We start from the raw sequence: 15,386 nt of genomic DNA, 5'->3' as shown, positions 1-15,386 counted from the left end.
ATATCAGCTCTTGCTATGATACTTGGTAATAAGTTATAAACATCGCTCTTGATCTGATCAAGAATATAAAGTGCAATTGATGTTGGACGGCCACTTAAATTCTTTAATTGGAATTCAGGAATGGATAATGGTGAAGTTGTTACATCAGGAATTAACGACAATTCTTCGGGGAATTGATGAGCCATTTTAGGTCTTTTTGTTTTACTTCTCAAAGTAAAAATCAAATTCGTTTTGTCTATTTTCAGATGTTTCAATGTTGCATCAATGGAGCCACCAGGAAGCTTTGGTGGGAACTTTCTTGGATGATGAATAACTGGTGACAAATAATCATAAAACTCTTCAACAAATGACAAATCAATGAAAATATTGACACATCCAATAGAAAGAAAAGAAGATATAATGTTCTTAGGAGACCAAAGATGTAGTTTTGCTTCGAAATGAATGAAATTCGTAACACTTGCAGCAATTACATGGGAAACAGCTTTCGGATACATATCACAAACTTTCAATGATTCAACATTGAAATTTAATGTTGCAGGGTTATCTCCTTTCATTAAAATAGAGATTCCTTGTACATTAACAGTCATTAATTCAGTATTTCTTGGAGAAATGAATGAAACATTAACACCTGAAATATTAAGAGAACAAGAAATAGTTTTTTCTGAAATAATAGTATCAGAAAATGTAACAACAGTAGAGTTATTAACTCTCATTACTTGGCAGAACAAATCATCGAAAAACATGTAATTTTCGAAAGTATCTAAATCTAATTCAGCGATTTTTTCATCCATTTGAATTTCCAAAACCAAGGATTCGTCGAAAGGATTTTTGAGTCCAAATGGCTTCGATTCCTTAGAAAAGATATTAACAAATTCATCAATGCCTTTCTGTCTCACTCTTACCAATCTGTTTGATGCGTTCTTTATCTTTAAAGGAGGATTATGACTTAATTCTGATAAAATTGCTTGCAATCCATAATGTTTTTCAACAATAGTCAATTCATAAAGTTTTCCATGATAAATGATAGGATATCTACCAACTCTATCTAATACAAATCTGCTGCAATCAACAATAAATGACAATTTCTCATTAGTTGAAGTGATTTCTACAGTTTTTCCTGATTTAATTTCATAAGTTTTTTCGGAATTTTCGACTTGGAAAACGAAATCATCCTTTGATTTGTTGTATATAGACAAAGCATAAGAAATAATGAAGATATTCGCATGCTTGAATTGTGGAGGAGCATCATCAACTAAATAACTCAATGGGAAAAACAAATTCGAATCACTTCTCGGCAAAAATATTGTTTTCCTGTCTCCAATGTTCAAAACTGAAATTGGACGACTTTCTATTGTATAATCCTTGACTTTAATGTAACAATTGTTCATGATACCATCACCGCCTCCAAACAGAAAACCGTTAAAACCGTCCATGTCAGTGAAAATTGAGAACTCTCCACCTTTTGTGTTTGAAGCCATTAATTGTTCATTAATTGCTGAAACGAAGATACATGATGCGTAAACTGACATTCTTAGGACACCTTGTTCATGAGCATGAGGGTTTACAGTCAAATGGATTCTTCTCAAACCGTCAGCCGAAACCATTCTCAAAATAGATTTCGTGTGTGTGTCAATGATTGTTTGTATTGTTCCTTCTTCGGAGTCTTTGAATCCTTTTGCTGAAATTACGTACGAAACAATCAAATCTGTATCATTTGCCAAAGAAACTTTGCTTCCTGGAGGAATATTCATGATATACCTTGGCTTTTGGATTGTTATTGATATAGGAATTGGCAATTCATTGATGAAAGTGAAATTAGGAACAATTCTGATTAATCCTAGTCCTTTATCAAAATCAAAGAATAAAATGCACTTCATTTTTGATGTTTTCGTCATTACGTAGTATTCTGTGCATGTGTTCCATTTCATTAATGAAAATGATGGTGGTTTTATTGCGTAATAATCTGGTTGTCACCAAGAAACAAATCATTCTTGAAGTAGTAAATGGCAAATATGTTTCTCCAAATGGTTTAATTCTGGCAACTTCCGAATATTGTGTTCCTGAGAGCATCATCAAAGATAATTCTACAGATGACTCATTTCTGAACAAGAAAGGACTTATTATATTAATAGATTTCCTTCCATTGAATGATGTTAATGATGCAGCAGTCCTTGTACTCAACAAATAAGGGAAACTTAATGTTGCAGGAATAATTACGGAATTTTCATTTCCAATTCTCAAATTTATCTTTCCATGAGATCTGCATCGAGTTTTGATGATTCTCCGACGTCTAATTCATATGTTTTGTCTCTAACTGTGTATTGTATTGGAACTCCTATGGAATTTGTTATAGAAAGCATCGGTTTCTGGCAGTAATAGTCCTTTGAGAAAATGATTTCTCTCAATCCAAGTAAGAAATTGTAAGAAATGAAAACATTCAAATCATGAACAATAACTTTGTAGTTTTGGTTCTTGAAATCGAGATAAACAGATAATTCTGTTTGTTCTAACAATGGTGTTGTCTGTTTCGTTAATCCTGGAGTCAAAATTGTTATTGTTTCCAAAATTGTTGCGGAAAGTTCTTCATTTTCTGTTCCAGAGTTAGAGAAAATGAGTGTTGCAATTGGAGGTTTGATTTCAACACCAGAGAAACAGAAACTGAGTTTGATTTGTCCATGAGATAAAATAATATTCTTAGATAACCCTGTAAATTCTTTCGGAGGAGCTGATTTTGTTTGCAATGGGTAAATCTTTAAATCTTTGATCATTCCTAATACATCAATCTCTCTTCTAGTAATGTTTACATCGAATGATCCAATGTTAATTTCTCTGAGATTCTCTGTTTCATTGTATTTGATCAAATCAGCAGTTAATATTGGTGAGAAAAAAAATTATTATCTGTTATGAACAAATCAACGTTTTTGAGGAGAACTAATGTTTTTTCTTTGGAATCCTCGAAAATCAAAGCGAAATCAACAGTGACTGCTGAGTTATTGTTGATTTGGAGTGTCGCTTTTGCATTTTCTAATGATAATTCCATGCTTGGTTTGTTATATTCTTCAGTTTTCTTATCTTTTTGCGGCAATTCTAATTTCAACAATGTTGTTTTGTTTGCAAAATCAACTACATTATTAATAAATTCTTGGTTGATTGCAATTGACAAAGTAGGAATAATTAATTTTCCATGATTTTGTAACATGTCAAAATCAAATTTCGTGAATAAAATTTGGTTGGAAATTTCATCGAGAATTGTGAAATTTTGGCAGTTGAATTTTATTCCTTCTGCAGCATTTATCATTGTTTCTCTTAATATAATTGTTGAAATAACTTTGGATGTTTTCAGATCGATTTGGAGTGTTTTAATGTCAACATCCGCGTAGATAACATTCCTTGTTTGTTCAGGATTACTGTTAACAATGTCAATCAAATAATCTCTCTTAACAATGAAATCAATTATTTGAGAAATCAAATTAGAAGATAAAACAATGTTTGCTGATGGAACATTTAACTTGAAACTGTATTTCACGTTATCAATATCAAGTGTGAATTCAGGTAAAGAAAGTAATTGTTCGTCATCAGATTTCAAAACAATGTTTTCCGCTTGCAAACTGTAATCAATGAATTTATAACTTTCAATAGTAAACATTAATGGACTTGATAATAAATTCAAAGTACAATCAAATTTATCGCCAATTACATCAATCTTTTTTGGAAGTTTTACAGCATGAACAGCTTCAGATCTATTCTTTTTAGCCATTAGTTTGTTTTCATTGTATTTTGGTGCATCCAAAAACTGATAAATCTCATCCAAACTCTTGTAATCCAAATAAGTAGTAATTTTTGGAATATTTATCTTATAAGATTTCTCAGTAAGTTTTGTTTCAAGAGTGAATTTAAGAGGTTCAGACCATTTGAAATTAGTAATTGATCTATAAACATTTTCTATCTGACAACGCTGCATAACAACACTTATTTCATTATACGTTGAATTCTTCACAACTCCTAAAGTTGTTGATTGAATATTTAAATTCAAATGTAAATTCTTTTCATCAATTAAATTCAAATCGATATCATCAAACTTTGCTTTAATGTAGATAGGTCCTGATGACTGAGATAACTCTGTTTGCATCTCTTGAGCCTCTTGTTTTGTTAAAACAGGCTCCAAATTTTGTTTAATTACGTAATCAGCGTAACTTCTCAACAAAACAACAGAAGAAGGTCCTAATTTATCTTCCAAATCTTCCAATTTAGGATCTTTTGATTGAACAAGTTCAACATATTTTTTTCTATTCCTTAAAACTTTTAATGCGTTTTGTGGATAGAAAATAGAAGGTTCTTTCATATAAGAAGCAGATTTTGTTGCATAATTCCACCATAATCTTGATGAAATTTCATCTTCTATTGCTATATCTGGTCTTCCGCAATGTGAGAATGATCTTCTGATTACGAAATAATTGAACTGTCGAACTAAAGCACTGATACCTAAATACTGGAGTTTGTTCATAACAATTTTGATTGTTGGAGAATAAAGATAAACAGAAATCCTTTGATCGGGGTTTGCGCCTTTGTTTAAGACAACTGTTGTTTCAGTAGAGAATGGATCGATGATGAATTGATGGTACATGCTGGCCATGCTCTCGTAAATGTCGTTTGTATCAATGTAGTTCGCATTTGGATCAACATAGAGGCCAAGACCGTTGATAACGAGTTTCTTGCGTATAATCTTGGATTGCGCTGGATATATTTTTGGTTCTCCTTTCTCATCCACTGAGTAAAGATCAATTGATTTAATTACGAGGCCAATTGCTGTAAGAGTGCCTTTATTGTTTAGTTCCATGCGAATATGTATGTTTTTGATTGAAACTTTTAAGTTATCAACGATCTTTGTGATTAATCCTGTAAACATTGAGCCTTGTCCTTGTTCTGCTTCTTTATTGGTCTCGACTTTGGTATTTGTGACTTCTAAATCTTTTGATACTAATGCATTTCCTGTAACATCTGTAACGGCGTAAATATTTTCAAGTTTAATTTGGCAACTTTGTGAATCTAACCTTCCCCATGGTAATTCGAGAAATATTAAACTCATTTTTCCGCGCTTAACAGTCATTGGAATATGTTGTGATGTCAGGGCGTCAGATTTAATTGAAATATCTTCTAATTTTGCAGTGCCATTCCATAAACTCATCTCCAGTTGAGATGAGTTTAATCCTTCGATGTAATTACTTAGAAAGTAGCTTAAGATTTTGGCTGCTGCGCCCTTAATCATCGAAGGTGGATTTAGATATAAAATGTCATGTTAAGCCCGGTGAAGTTTTATAAAAAATAAAGCAATTCATGTATAGACTTGTATTTTTAATTTTTGAAATTTTCGATGTGGTCGGGCAGTTTCATTGTCCATATTTCTGAACCGACTTATTTTATACTGAAGAGCTGACAAAACTGCAAATTGAAATACACCAAGGCAATACATATGGTATCGATTGTTTTTACTCATCATTGCATCATTCGTGAACAAAATTTCGACATTGAAACAAAAACAATTGTAAGTTGATTATGTTATAGAGGAGAAATAATAAATTTGACTATTGAAAATCAATAATTATTTAGAATTTGTATTGAAATTTTGATATTTAACATAAATTCTGTTTTGCATAATAAAATCACTAAGACAAAAAGTGTATTTCTATTATTTTTATGGAATATACCTCTATCTTATTGAAATTGTTATAAAAGATATCAAAAACTTATATTTTGGCCGAAAAGTAATGGTTTTAGTATGATACAGCAATGAGCTTACGGTACCAAAGTAAGTTTGCGTCAAACATAGAAATCTCTACAGAAAGACGATAAAAAAAAATAAATCAAATCGAAAAGAAATGGATATTTATCAGATTTTACCAAGCTTTGCACCTCAATACGTCAAAGAAAATAAAGATGCACTCGATTGGGGTACAAATAATGTAATAGCTTTTGCTTCTGGCTGTTCTGTTCATTTTGCTTATTTTGACGGTGTAAAATTCGATAGAATTTGCTCCGCTGAGATGAGTGAAAGTCCAGTAACAGCAATATCAATGCGTCCTAACTGTACAGAAGTCGCAATTGCTGATTTAAACCAGAAAATTTTCATTTTCGACTATGCAACTCGAAAAATCACAGCAACATTCAAGAGTCCGCGCATAGCTGCCTTTTGTCAATACATTCAATGTCATGACGAATATTTATTAGCTTTAGACAAAAATCGGCGTTTATTTTGCCTTTCTTTTATAACAAAAGATAACAATGTGGAACAGAAAACAACTAACATTGAGTGGGAGTTAGTACTTCCGCGCGAGTATCAGAGATTTTCAATTGATCAACAAACGAAAAAGTACATTATCTTTGGAGGCAACACGAATGTGTTCTCGATTTACAAAATAGATAAGCCTAACATTAAGCCTACATCGTTTTACGACACTGTATCAATAAATGACGCAAATGACGAAATTATTAATTTTGTTGAGTGGTCACTCCACATCAATGGCATTGCATTCGTCGTAACTAACACTCAGATTTACATGTTCCATCTCGAAAGCCAGTCAGTCGTTCCAATTGCCTCTCATCGCCACGTAACTTCACCTTATTCATATATTTGCCAGCTAAACGATAACTCGAGAGTACTTATCGCATTCCACAAAAGTGGCAGCATCGATATTCTCCATTCTGACAATGATTACGATTATTACGTATCTCATGAGCGACAATCACGAGAAGGAAAGAATTCTATTGTTTCCGCGTTGTCTTCTCCGTTGAATGGAAGTCTTATTGTGCTTTACGTTCAAGATGTTGGCCTTGAAATTTTTGATGCAGACAAATTCAGAACAACAGTTGTTTTTCCGATATATCCAAGCGACATTACGACATTTGATAGCGATGGAGAGATGTACGCGCTAGGAACTTCAGCCGGATTCATTATTTTCGGAAGTATCAGAGAAAGTAACGATTTCAAACGCTACAAAGTATCACAGAACAAAATAAACTTCGTAGCATTGGACATTACGAAGTCTCGCATATACTATCACTCAGAAGAATCCATTGGAATCATAGATATCGCGAGACATCAAGTTTTACCACTTCCTTCTCGCGGATTCCTTCCGACAAGATGCATCAGTAACCACAATGGTGCTTTTGTCGTCCAGAGAGGACCAAGTTCCATTGGAGTTTTCATAAATGGCAAAGAATCAACGGTTTTATTCAAAACAGACATTTGCGACGTAATCGTTGATAAAGAATCATCAGATGGACATCGGGAACCTTCGTAACTTTACTAAAACTGGAGAAATATATTTCCATGAATATTCTCCAACGAAAGGCGTCGAACGTACAAGCGGATTAAGACCTCATGGTGTCAACTCAATACCTACTGCATTTGCAGTCTCAGATATTGGCTACGTAACTGCATTTGATAATGGAACATTACTTTTCTTCAGAAAAGAAGCGAAAACATGCACAAACATACAGACAAACTTTGTTTCCATCAGGAATCTGACGTTTGTTGGCGAAAGTCTATTCGGGAATTGGCGACAATTCGACATTTTTCGAATTACGTAACGAAAAAGTAGTTACTTTTGCCATTAGAGTGCTTGATTACAAGTTTGTGAATGGTAAGCTTATACTTGCTAAGTGTCCCGATGGCGTAGTAAGGTTCTATCGCTCATTAGATTTAGCACCGCTTTCATCTCTGTTACAAAAATGCTTAAAATGCCATCTGAACCGGATATTATTGAAAGATTCACATCATTCCCGGCAAACCATCTCCAGAAACAAAAAGAGCATTAACTTGCGTCGGAAGAGATGTTTGGAACATTTTGGCAAAAAGTGACATCCTTCGCTTGCAAAGTTTATGTTGTTTTGGCAATTGCAGGATCGAATTAATCTGCCACAAGATTCTTGCCTCATTAGAATGCGATCTTCCTGAGTTTGGCATGCAAAAACTCGCTTCTTATCTTTTTTGTCGGCGAATACGATGAAGCGGCCGATTATATCCTTAAAACTAACACCAGCAAGAAACTTCCTGATTGCTTCGTTAGCCGCGGCTGTCTTAACACTCTTCGGCGACGTGAAGCTCAGCGACAAATCAGCTGCCAGAATCAAGGCGTGTGCAACTTCGATGTTGGACTCCCAAAGATTCATTGAAGCGGCCGTTTTATTGAGAGCGGGTGGTTTTGACGAACTTGCTTTCAATTTGCTTTTAGAGAGTCGCCAGATCGAACTTGCAAAGAAGTTCTGCAGATCAATGCTCAGCGGTGTTGAAAAGTCCGAGGCGATATTTAAACTCGGCGTATCTTATTACGTCGCCGGTGAATTGGAATCTGCAACGTTGTGTTTCGCTTCGAGCGGTGAATTTCATCCATGTTTATTTACGATGATTTGCATGGGAGCCAATGTTGATGCTTACTATATCATGCAGTACTTGGATGAGAATAAAATGCTCTCCGAAATGCAACAAAAATTTTATTCGTTGATGCAAGATGTTCCAAAATTAGATGATTTGAGAAAATCAATCTTGGATAAATTTGTTCCTCCGAAATAATAAAAATTGTTAATTTATTATAGTTTAATATGTATCATTTATTTAATATTCAAACATTAATTTTTTTTGTTATGGATACCCTTACATTGCGTAGTTAGAAAGAGAATATGATATTGTCATGATTGCTAAAGTTTTAGGCTCCAGAAATGAATATACATCAAACTGAAACAATTGATAAATTGAATGAACTTTTGAGAGGTTCTCAAATAAAAAAAATTATCTAATTTTTTACAATATTACTATTATTTTATCCACATATGTATATATAGTAATTTGAGAAAACTTTTAGGAAAAAATAAGTTTAATAAAAATCTGAATTTTACTTGTTGTGGGATTGTTATTAATTGACACTCCAGACGTATTACTAATAGTTATGCGTATGCAATTAAAGTATTTCTGATGGACAAAATGCGAGATTTATATCAGATAATTCATTTCTACTATTAAGTTATTCATTTATGAGTTTGCACTTATTCGCACTAAATAAATAACTATTAAAAATTGTTTTAATTAATTGACACCAATAATAGAGTGAATTTTGTTTGATCAAACAACAATAGATGATAGATATAAAGCCAAGAAACTTGCTATTAATATGCTCTACTTGCTATTTCAATGTAAGTATGATATTTTCTAAATGTTTCGTTCAGATAACTTAGATATATTAGTCAAAATTTGAAATTTTAATAGCACATATATTAAAAATAATTATTATTCATAAAAGATTAATGAAATAGTAAAAAAATCAATCAAATTATAAAAATACAACATTTAGAAGAATTCTTATTATCCTTCAAAAAGTCAGTATTTCTGCTGTAATTTTCTACAACATTGTAGTTATTGCACTTTGTCTATGGATTTGTATATATTTATATATAAATTATATATCTAAACTGCCCATAAGTGCAATTTTTATATAAATTGTTTATTTCTTTAACAATTTCATATGAAATATGCTTTTTTAAGCGTATCAAAGCTGTGTTCTTAATGTGCATGGATATATCAAGAAAAATGTCGAAAAAAAATGTGAATTCAAAAATTCACTGAATTTTTCACCGTTTTTTGAATTTTGCTACAGCACGAATATTAAATAATACTAAAATCTTCTGTCTTTGTAAAAGAATAAATTCTGACAAAAAGTGCTCGTTTAAATTTAATGATCATCTGTATGACTAAGTGGTAAAAAAGTGTTTATGACCAAAAAAGGGTTACATGCTTAGTCTATTTTTCTGACAGGATACTCTAGATTTACATGATCTCTATTTCATATCTCCGTTTTTAGATTCTTCGACAGATTTTATGAAGAAAACCAAGATTAACAAATTTCCGGCATGTTAATGAAGAAATCTGCAGCTACCCTCAATATTATTTCAATAATCAGTATCGTTTCTCTTACAATTTTATTTTTTTCTCATAATTTAACAAGAAATAACAATACACACTTGGTTTTACGTATAAAAGCTAAGTGTCGAACTTAATCAACTTTACTTACTTAGCAAATGAATATTTTTGTGGTTGCGAGTTCTGAATGCTGAAGTTTTAGATTTCTCTATAAATGATATCATTGCACTTACAATGTTGTTCCAGCCTATCGCATAAATCATAGAAAATCCAAAAAAAAAAATAATATAAAGAAAATTCATGTCATGAAGTTCAAAAAATACCGTGTAACATTAAAATTTGTTATGCATAATACATTTTAGCTATTATTGATTTTTTTTAATTTTCGAGAAATTGAATGGTGAGTCCGATAGAGAAATTTTTAAAAATCCTAGTGCCTCATAGAGTAATTTCCCTCGTCTCCCATACTTCCAAATGTATGCATATGACATAAACTTTTATGCATTACACAAGTGGCCAATAATATCTATAGAGTAAAAAATTAGAAATTTAATTTTTTTATATGATAGTTATATTTCAGATTTGCGAGCGTAACTTTTTTCTCCATGGCATACTTGTTTTAAGAGCAAATGATCAAAATCGTCCTTCAATTATTGAAGGAGCTGATATCTTTTGAAAATTGAATTGAAAGGGTATTCAATTTTCAAATTTCCTCTCAATTTTGGAAACATATCAACTCTATGAATTAACAATTATGTGCCTTCACAGTTTATCAGTCATATAAGGTGCTTATAAAGAAAAAAGTTACGCTCGCAAAATATGTTTTTATATAGATTTCACATAAAAATTTATGTAATTTCTAAAAAGAATATTTTTGTTCTTGAATATTAAAGTGTATTGTAGTTTAAAAAGTTTTAAATATGTTGCTAAAATTTCAGGTTTATAGCTCATGTCTAGCATGACTTCTTCGTATGCGCAAAAAATCTGACACGTAAGGGTATCCTTATGAAAAAATATGAAATTTTTTTTTATTAATTTGATATTCAAATGTCTATTTTGCGTATTTAATATATGTTTTTTATATTAAATTTATAGCCATGAATTATCATATAAAATAATAATTATTTGCTCAACTACGCAATTACAGTTTCATTTATTAAAATATTATAACAGTAGTTAAAGATATAAAATAATAGATAATAAAAATAATATATCACCGTAGGAAAATAAATTATTCATCGTCCAAGCAGCCAACTTTTTGAATCAGAAATAATCGTTACGATTGTTTAGACATGCAACGGTAAATAGTGTGTTTGGTTGTTTGATAAGAATTAGAAAAAAGAAATTTGAAAAGCAATTATTGATATGAAATATTCAATAAAAATATTTGACAATGAAATTTTGACACAATTATCCTTTGAAAGGAATAAAATATGGTTTGTTTACTAGTAGATGTTGGAGTTAAAAATCAAAAATAAAACTGAAGAATGTAAATTTGAACATAATTCAAAATATGTCACTTTTCTCAGAAATATATTTCAATCAAATGCTATTTCTTGATATTGTTTACTAATATCATAGAATTAAAATATTTTTCGGAGATCCGAAAAACCTTGCAGGATTTATTTTATCCATAATGATTCGGATGTAATTTTGTGCTTCGCTATAAACTCTCCTTTCACAATCATTCAATTTTTGACAATGAATTGAGACGTTGCAAATTATCGGATTTTGTTGATATTTGCTTTCCACTTATATGTCTGAATATTATTTAATTTGTATAAAAACACTTTTCAATTTTTGAGATATTTGAGTTATCTATGGTCAACATTTAACGTTTAAAATATACTCTCTAAATGCATATAATTATTTTTACAAAACTGACACATTTAAAAACTCTCTCAAATATCTTTCACTAGTTTTCATGAGTTCTACCCGTCCCTTATCTGTGATGAGCTACATAGTTTTGTTGCAGAAGAAGTTAAAAGAAGAAGAAACAAAAAGGGAGAAAAATCTGAAACAAGGAAAGAAAAGGTTATTCACTTCTACGGAAGATCAAGTATTAAAAATTCTCGTAAACATATTTGGAGATAAACGTTGGAATGAAATCGCTTCATTTATACCTGGAAAAACAAACAGACAATGCAGAGAAAGATATAAAATTTATTTGGCTCCTGGAATTAATCGTGAAGAATGGACTAAAGAAGATGATGATAAACTAATTTACTATATCAGTCAACATGGGCCGAAATGGTCTGCACTTACCAAATATTTTCCTGGACGTACAGCAAATTCGCTTAAAAATAGATATAATGTTCATATAAATCCAATTGATCGAAATCGGCGTGGAAAGTCATCTTCGTCCACTGATGATTCCTTAATTCTACCTGGAAATGATTTATCTGAATTTGCATGTCTTGAATTACCAATTGATGACCAGTTACAATTTACAAATGAATTCGTGGACAATTTCACTACAGAAATTAATCAATTAATTTAATAACGATCCACATCATATCGGACATGATATTATGCGCATCATAATGTGTTAGAGTATATTGTATCTATTTTGTTTATATCGTTGAATTATTTTGTAATAAAAATTCAAATTCAATATATTTTTTTTCGATTTTCTTACATCTTAAGCTATTTTAAAAATTAGTATATAGCACTTATTGTGGAAAGTTATATTTATTTATCATGATCGTTTATTTCATTAAATAAAAATCGAAAAGAAATGATATATCATGAACAAAGATGAATTATATAAAGCAAATGGCCTCTCATTATTAACATCACTCCGACGTTGCAGTGTTGTGCAACGTCTTAAAAGAGGATATTGGTCGACGATAATTGTAAAGCGCCGTTGTATTATCATCACTTTGAAAGAACCTCAAGCCAAACTGCCTTAAATAATATAAGTGTTTATTTGTATTGGTTTGATTTATCATAATTTTGAATTTCAATACATTTGTCAAAAAATGAAAAGAAATCTAGGATATTGTACCTTTCTCTTTTCCATCAACATGCAAAATATCAACATCACCGATTGTTCACAACATATGTACGTTTAGAATGTTACATCTATGGTATTTTCAAAAAAAAAATCGGATTTTCTTTTATTAATTTAATAAATCGAGTTCAAATTATACTACCATTTGATCGCAAAGGTAAAAAATCATTGAAACATATATATTATTCAATAATTTTTTATTCAAAAAAAAAATTATAATCCAAATTCATAACCAATAAAATAGAAAATTGTCATTACACAAGCAATTAAAACGCCAGTGATGGTAATTCCCCATTTTATGAATTCTTGGGATTTGAAATATTCTTTTTTCGTATCATCAGTTATGGAAAACGAGCACATATTTGGAAATGAAGATACTGGCATGATTTGGCTTGCTGTTGTTGCCATACATCCGCACATACAGAACAATGCAATATGGCCACCTCTTTTTGCAGCAAAATTTGCAACCAAAGGCATTGTAATTTGGCAAGAAACGCTATGAGTAATAAAGAAATCAATGACTATTACGCAAATATTAACAATAAGAATAGTTACCCACAAAGTTTGCTTTCCTAATACCTTTGCCATTGTGTTTGAAATGGCATCCATTAATCCACTCATTTGAACGATTTTAGATAAAACACTTCCACCAAATAAAGTGAAAATTACGTTCCACGGTAAGTCAGCAATTTTTCTTGACGGAAGGATTCCACTTCCATAGAAAATTAGAAGAGGAACGAATCCAACAATGCCATAATCAGAAAACACTCTATCTGCTCCGAAAGGAAGAACAATCCATACGACAATAGTTGCAAAAGAAACCACACAAACAAAAATTTGTCTCCAACCAAAATCAGATTGTGTTTCTGGAATTGCAGGAACACTCGAAACATCAATTGGGAATTTCAACATAATAATAGCCCAAGCAATAATTGCACAAATTATAGCAAAAGGTAAAGCAGTAGCGAAGAAAGTTGTGAAAGAAACTTTATCGTGCATTCCATATTTTGCAGCAGCTTCAGCAACAGATTCGATTGTAACAGCATTTTGCAATGAAGCTAAAGGTGTTGTCATGCCACCAAGATTTCCTCCAACAGCAATTGATAAAATAACTGCCTTAGCGAAGTTTGAATTTCTTGGAATTTGTCTTAATGTCGGAGTAATTAATGTTATAACAATCATTGTTGAAGTGATATTTCCAATCCACATTGCAATGAAGACATTCAACAATGATGTAACTAACAAGAATATCCTTGCATTTATAGAAGCTTTTTTAAGGATAATAGATGCAATTCTTTTATCCATTTCTGTTGCTTGCAATGCTGTAGCGATTGTAAATCCACCAATAATCAAGAAAACAATTGGACCCATTGTTGATTGTTCAAGGAACTTTCCGATGTCTGTTGCAGAATATTCGGTAACAACTTTAAGAACACAAGAAATAAATGGAATAGAAATGGATGTAACCCATAAAGGAATAGCTCCTGTTGCCCATAATATTGCACAGAAACCAATGATCCCGATTGTCTTTTGTGCTGCAAATTCTAATCCTTTTGTAAACTGTTTGACAGAGAAAACAATTAAGAAGATAAGAGCTATAATCAATGGAGGGAATTTGACTGGTTGTGTAATATGAGATAATTGTGATTTCCTGAAATCAATCGCATTGAAATCAGATAAAACTGTTGATTGTTTCCATGCAATTGTAGAATCAACTTTGTTATGCAATTCAATGACAATTTCGGATCTTGGACGTTCATCTCCATTAACAGAGATCTCCCTCAAGATCTTTGAGTATAAATTTTCGAGTTGTTCGACGATGTTTTGCATATCAGGTAAATTTACGAAAATATCTGCTTCATCGATAATGAATTCTTGAGATAAGTGTGAGGTTCCGAAATTCTTGTTGATTTTCTTAACAATCTTCTGTCCTGCTGTTCTGTTGATCTCGAGAAATGTTCTGAGCTCATAAGCTTCAATTGTAATACCGAAAACCCTTTTAATGAAAGATTTCTTTGATTCTTCATCTCTTTGCGAGAATTGGAGGTGTACATCAATGTCGTCTTCGATTTCGTTAATTAATTCTTGAAATTTTACATATTCGGTTGTGTAAAAACTGGTTACTGAATTAAGACTCTTATAGATGAGTTTAAAGATGTTCTCAAGAAATTCTTCTTTCATGGTATCGAGTTCTGAGTCTAATGCGCCATTTTCATGGGCTTCTAGCATTCTTTCTCTACCATTTGTTACGGCAACTTTAAACTTATATTCTACATACTTATCATACCAAGATTTAACGGCAACAAAGCGTATTTGCTTTCCAAATTTCATTTATAAAATAAAAATTTTGGCATAAAAATTTCTCCTTTCAATTTCTAAAAAATGATCGTTTTTTATAAGAGTATTGAAATCAGTGGAAATAGCAAAATTTTTATAATTATGTAGAATGGTTGAAGAAGTAAC

The 15,386-nt window shown here is 31.4% G+C and overlaps 4 protein-coding genes and 1 pseudogene across 5 annotated transcripts; 3 read left to right on the top strand and 2 right to left on the bottom strand.

Moving 5' to 3' along the window:
• Window positions 1-2,243: 2,243 nt before the first annotated feature.
• On the bottom strand, window positions 2,244-2,859 carry TVAGG3_0286610 (regulation of parkin-mediated stimulation of mitophagy in response to mitochondrial depolarization; the record flags this gene model as incomplete). Its single annotated transcript, XM_051229013.1, has 1 exon — window positions 2,244-2,768. One exon carries the CDS (start codon window positions 2,766-2,768, stop codon window positions 2,244-2,246), a length of 525 nt encoding a protein of 174 aa, XP_051098743.1.
• A 3,011-nt stretch (window positions 2,860-5,870) lies between these two features.
• TVAGG3_0286600 lies at window positions 5,871-7,710 on the top strand (annotated as a pseudogene). The gene has a single exon: window positions 5,877-7,587. A coding segment is annotated over exon 1 (1,711 nt).
• A 292-nt stretch (window positions 7,711-8,002) lies between these two features.
• Window positions 8,003-8,598, top strand: TVAGG3_0286590 (uncharacterized protein; the record flags this gene model as incomplete). The annotated part of the gene is made up of 1 exon (XM_001285950.2): window positions 8,003-8,569. The coding sequence occupies one exon, from the start codon at window positions 8,003-8,005 to the stop codon at window positions 8,567-8,569; it is 567 nt and encodes a 188-aa protein (XP_001285951.2).
• A 3,236-nt stretch (window positions 8,599-11,834) lies between these two features.
• Window positions 11,835-12,410, top strand: TVAGG3_0286580 (RNA polymerase II transcription regulator recruiting protein; the record flags this gene model as incomplete). The annotated part of the gene is made up of 1 exon (XM_001299892.2): window positions 11,835-12,410. One exon carries the CDS (start codon window positions 11,835-11,837, stop codon window positions 12,408-12,410), a length of 576 nt encoding a protein of 191 aa, XP_001299893.2.
• A 179-nt stretch (window positions 12,411-12,589) lies between these two features.
• Window positions 12,590-15,254, bottom strand: TVAGG3_0286570 (succinate transmembrane transporter protein; the record flags this gene model as incomplete). The annotated part of the gene is made up of 1 exon (XM_001299893.2): window positions 13,137-15,254. One exon carries the CDS (start codon window positions 15,252-15,254, stop codon window positions 13,137-13,139), a length of 2,118 nt encoding a protein of 705 aa, XP_001299894.2.
• Between the last annotated feature and the right edge of the window lie 132 nt (window positions 15,255-15,386).

Source organism: Trichomonas vaginalis, chromosome V (genome assembly GCF_026262505.1).
Source record: "Trichomonas vaginalis G3 chromosome V, whole genome shotgun sequence".
In the NCBI taxonomy this organism is placed as follows: domain Eukaryota; phylum Parabasalia; order Trichomonadida; family Trichomonadidae; genus Trichomonas; species Trichomonas vaginalis.
The sequence above is the reverse complement of the archived record's forward strand: the minus strand, read 5'-3'. Positions and strand labels throughout refer to the sequence as shown.